At 48.9% G+C, this 4935-nt stretch overlaps 1 protein-coding gene across 4 annotated transcripts in view; it reads right to left on the reverse strand.

Annotated features, from left to right (window-relative positions):
• Mfn2 (mitofusin 2) overlaps nucleotides 1–4935 on the reverse strand; it is a 32153-nt gene that overhangs the window by 7064 nt on the left and 20154 nt on the right. For all 4 annotated transcript variants that reach the window (XM_031379417.1, XM_031379418.1, XM_031379420.1 and 1 more), the window contains 6 exons: nucleotides 4573–4640; nucleotides 4345–4466; nucleotides 1950–2076; nucleotides 1325–1429; nucleotides 987–1089; nucleotides 89–309 (listed from right to left, as the gene is read on the reverse strand). In XM_031379417.1, the coding sequence (XP_031235277.1) occupies nucleotides 89–309; nucleotides 987–1089; nucleotides 1325–1429; nucleotides 1950–2076; nucleotides 4345–4466; nucleotides 4573–4640 (746 nt within the window). The remainder of the gene's footprint in view (nucleotides 1–88; nucleotides 310–986; nucleotides 1090–1324; nucleotides 1430–1949; nucleotides 2077–4344; nucleotides 4467–4572; nucleotides 4641–4935) is intronic.

The raw sequence follows: 4935 nt of genomic DNA on the forward strand, positions 1-4935 counted from the left end.
GACTTCTGCCCTAAGACCCCAGCATTTGACTGCCATATCTGGTGGCAGGGCGATCTCCCATGATGCACTGGGGAAAGGAGCTTCTTGCCTGATCACTGTAGCCTAGCAAGGCCCGGCGGCTATTCTTGGGGCCCAGGAACCTGTTCACTAGCATAGTCCATCCAAGGGAGAAGTGGAACTCGATGTCCTCCTGAAAGTCAGCACACAGCTTGTCACAATTCAGGTCGTAGCTGAGGGAGAAACACTGTCGAGGGACCAGCATGTCTATCTGATTCCGCACAGACATAGGAAGAAGGGGCTTCAAGCCATCTGTCAGGGGCAAAGCAGGGAGAGAGTGCATCAGCTCAGGCCTGTGTCACACCCGGGCTGCCAAACCTCAGGCACACAGTCCACACCAGCTGCTAGAGACACTATACTCAGTGGGTCAGCTGGTGGGACTGGTTGAGAGGTCACCTTCCCAAACCTGCCAGCAGTCATGCCAAAGTCTTGACTTGTATACTGTCCCCTATGGCAACCCAAGCATGGTTGCCCAAGTCCATACAGAATTGATTCAGGATGCACACCCAAAAGCTGAAGGCAGTGAGTTAAGTCACTATCAAGGTAACAAGTAAGGAAAGGTCGTCCTAGTTGATTTATTATTTTTGATGAGATGTATGCGTATCTGGGTGGGGGTGAGCACACAGGTGCAGAAGCATATGAAGTCAGGAGTTTATGAAGTCAGGGTATATCAAGTCAGGGGCATATGAACTCAGGGGCATACAGAGTCAAGAGTATGAAGTCAGGGGCATATGAAGTCAGAGCATAGGGTCTCCTAGCTGGATCTGAAGTCCAGGCAATTGTAAACCTTGTGACACAGGCTCTGGGAATCAAAGTCAGGTCCTCTGTGAAAGCACTACATGCTCTGAACACACTGAGCTATCTCTCTAGCCATGTCCTCAGCTTGCACATGGCAGCCCCACAGACTCCAGGTCCCTTGTGGCACTGACCTATCATGTCCTGCTGCATAGTTTGCAGTGAACTGGCAATGGCTGTGGAGCAGCGGTCAGACATGTTCCGGCCCAGGCCTTCCTCTATATGGCGATGCAGTTCCTGCCTCCAGAAAAGAAGGGTTACAAGAAGAGGCGCCACCAGCAGGAGTTTGAGGGGATATTCAACCAGACCTCCCCTGCCAGCTGACCAAAGAGGCAGAGGAAGCCTGGACCTCATGTCCCTGGCTGACACTTCCACTCAGGGACCCTGAGACAGAGCAGCTAAGGCTGAGTTGCTGTCTCCATGGTGACTCTGCTCAGTGGTCCCTGCCGAGAGCACATGCCATTTCACTCACATTCTTATAAACCTTGAGGACAACTGGGGATGGGTGGAAGTCCATCTGGTACTCGTCAACTAGCACAGAGAGGCGCCTGATCTCTTCAGCCATGGCTGTGGACACCTGCAGCCAAGAGAAGGCACAGTTAGCATCAGGAGGCCTGGGCTTTGCTTCTGCAGGGAAGGCTGCAGTTAACTGCATACCTGTCCCCGAACCCTACAGTCTCCCCAGCTCCTCTTGATTTGAAGAAAAAGGGTAATCAAAATGGCCCTGGAAGGAGGCCCAGGAGAACCTTTGTTCTTGAATCAGGGCCACAGAAAGCTTCCCAGAAAGCTGGGGAAGGCTCAGGTGTCTTGCTTTTGGTACTTCCACTATGCTAGTGAACAGGTTCCTGGGCCCCAAGAATAGCCGCCGGGCCTTGCTAGGCTACAGTGATCAGGCAAGAAGCTCCTTTCCCTGGTGCATCATGAGAGATCACCCTGCCACCAGATATGGCAGTCAAATGCTGGGGTCCTTAGGGCAGAAGCCATTTGGAGTGCCATCAGGGCACTGGTCAGGATGTCTTGCTTTTGGTTCAGTGCTTCCACTGAACTCAACTTAGACTTAAGTGAGTGTCCACACAAAGCTTTCTCTTCATTCTCACCTGCCTTTCCACTTCCTCTGTCATTTGCTTAATTCGAAGCTTATAGTCTTGAGCCAGGAGCTCCAGCTGTTTGTCAATAAATCTCAGCCGGTCTTGCCTCTCTTCCCGCATTTCTAGACAATAAACCCTGAGAGAACAAAAGCACTGCTTAGAAACCCATGTCCCCACAAGACAAAGCAGAGGAGCCAAGGGAATCTGGGACGTACCCAGGCCACTTCATCCTGCCATTCATCCCTCAAGCTCCCATGGGGAGAAGGAATGGTGACAGAGAAGAGAGGGGAGGGTTAGAAACAGCTCTGCTAACAATATGGGAAAAAGAATATTGACAAGCTGGAGAGATGGCTCAGTGGTTAAGAGCACTGACTGCTCTTCCAGAGGTCATGAGTTCAAATCCCAGCAACCACATGGTGGCTCACAACCATTTGTAATGAGATCTGACACCTTCTTCTGGTGTGTCTGAAGACAGCAACAGTGTACTTAGATATAATAATAAAATAAATCTTTAAAAAAAAAAAAGAATATTGACAACCCAGCAAGATGGCTCAGCAGATCAAACATTTGCTGTGCAAGCCTGATTCAGTCCCTAGAGCCCAGGTAAAGGTGGAAGTATTTGATTCCACAGAGCTGTCCTCTGACCTCCACCATATGCCACGCCAAAGACATAGATCAAAAACAAAGTAACAACAAAAGAATGTTCCACTTGTCCAGGAGCAGGGAAATGAAATTAAAAAGAGATACTACCAGACACCTCAGGGGGTGGCCCTGTCTCAACTGTGGCGAGAGCTACGGATATAGATCCTCCAGGCAGGAGCAGCAGATGCTCTGGAGAGCACCCACGCCACGCTGAGTCACTGTGTGAGAGGACATAGTCAGTTCCCAACACCAATGTCAAGTGTCCCAACAAGAACTAAGAGGAAGGAACCAGGCTGGGTGGCAAAAGCAGCAGCTACACTGTCCCCACAGGTAACGCCATGTGGCATGTGCCCATCAGCCTACAGTCTTTTTGTGCTCTCCTCAGGAAGTATCTTTAATTTTGGGGAGTGGAAGCGCACAAACCAACCATCATCCCTGAGAACTGGGTGGGACCACAGAATCAAGGCTACTTAATTCCTTTTCTGTTCTAACTTAGGGCCAACACTATCCAGTCTCTCCAGTAGAAGTGAACTGTTTGTATATGATTCCCTGTGCTTTTTTGTACTTTAAGTTTCTTATATTTTTTTTCTTTTTTCTTTTTGTTTTTTTAAGACAGGATCCCATGCATCCTATACTGCTTTCAAACTTACTATATACCCAAGAATGACAATGAAATTCTGATCCGCCAACATCCTGACTCCTCTAAAATGCTAAGATTATAGGATGTCACTGCTACGGCCAGTATGAGTATACTGGAGACGAGCTCGGGGGTTCCTACATACTAGGTAAGCACTTTGCAAACTGAGCATGTCTCCTGTACCCCACGTTTTAATGTCCCTTCAGTCCCAGCACTCATGAGGCAGAAGCAGGCTGATCTGAATACAAGGCTACCTGGTCTACAAAGGGAGTTCTAGGCCTACCAGAGATGCATAGTGAAACCCTATCTCAAAAAATACATACATTTGGCTGGGCAGTGGTGGCACACGCCTTTAATCCCAGCACTTGGGAGACAGAGGCAGGTGGATTTCTGAGTTTGAGGCCAGCCTGGTCTACAAAGTGAGTTCCAGGACAGCCAGGGCTACACAGAGAGACCCTGTCTCGAAAACTAAAAAAACAAACAAACAAACAAAAAAAAACCATACATACATACATACACATATATATACACACACACATACATAATACAATAAAACAAAAAAATAGGTAGGTTCAAATGGGATATGGTATGTTAGGGTGGGGTCCTGAGGCAATAAAATCTTAAATTCAAGACTAACCTTGCGCACACCTTTAAGCCCAGCACTTGGGAGGCAGATGCAGGCGGATTTCTGAGTTCAAGGCCAGCCTGGTCTACAGAGTGAGTTCCAGGACAGCCAGGGCTACACAGAGAAACCCTGTCTCGAAAAAAACAAACCAAAAAAAAAAAAAAAAAAAAAAAAGACTAACCTGGACTATATAGTAAGAATCTATTGGAAATAAAACAAAACCCTGGGCTGGAGCTGCAACTCAGTAGTAAAGTGCCTTTCTAGCTGATAAAAGGCCCCAGTTCTGAACCCTGTACTACTGAAAATTAAAAACAAACACAAAGGCCAAGACCTTTAACAAAGAGCCTGCCTTACTGTACTGTTGGGTGGGATGGTGAGACACCAGGTAGCCCTCCTGGCCAGTGTGACTAAGTGTCTCTACTGCGGCCTGCTGAGGCCTGGGCATAAGCCTGGGGACTCAGCTTAGCATGAGGGGTCTGGTCACCCATGAGGGTTCTCACCGCTGCTCCTGAGCTGCGATGTGCAGGGAATCCATGATGAGACGAACAGCCTCTGCAATCTGCTTGGCCCGGACTGTGTGTTGCTCAAATTTGGTCTTTACTGCAGACTGGGAAATGCACTCCTACAACAGAGAGAGGGACTGAGGGAAGTGGGACTGTCACCTCCAGGGCCAGGCTAGAGAGAGCTGGGAAGGACAGGAGGACCACATACCAGAGTCAAAGACTTACCTCAAACCGCCTCTCAAAATTCTGAAACTCAAACATCCTCACTTGAAAACCTTCTGCAAGAGCGCCGCCTAGGAGAATGGCAGTGTTGATGAGAAAACTGCATGGTGAGTAAATGGGAAATCCCCTCTGGGTTACTTTCTAGCCCTGTGACCAAAACCACCTGCCAAGAAGCAACTTAAGGGAGGAAGGAAGGCTTATTCTGGCTCTCAGTCTGAGGGGAGACAGTAGGTCATGGTGGGAAAGAAAGCAGCAGCAACGTGAGGTTGCTTGCCCACACCTCACTGGGCACTGACACGGCAGGAAGGAACTTGAGGTTGCTTGCCCACACCTCACTGGGCACTGACATGGCAGGAAGGAACTTGA

The sequence above is a fragment of the Mastomys coucha genome, unplaced genomic scaffold (genome assembly GCF_008632895.1).
Source record: "Mastomys coucha isolate ucsf_1 unplaced genomic scaffold, UCSF_Mcou_1 pScaffold18, whole genome shotgun sequence".
Classification (NCBI taxonomy): domain Eukaryota; kingdom Metazoa; phylum Chordata; class Mammalia; order Rodentia; family Muridae; genus Mastomys; species Mastomys coucha.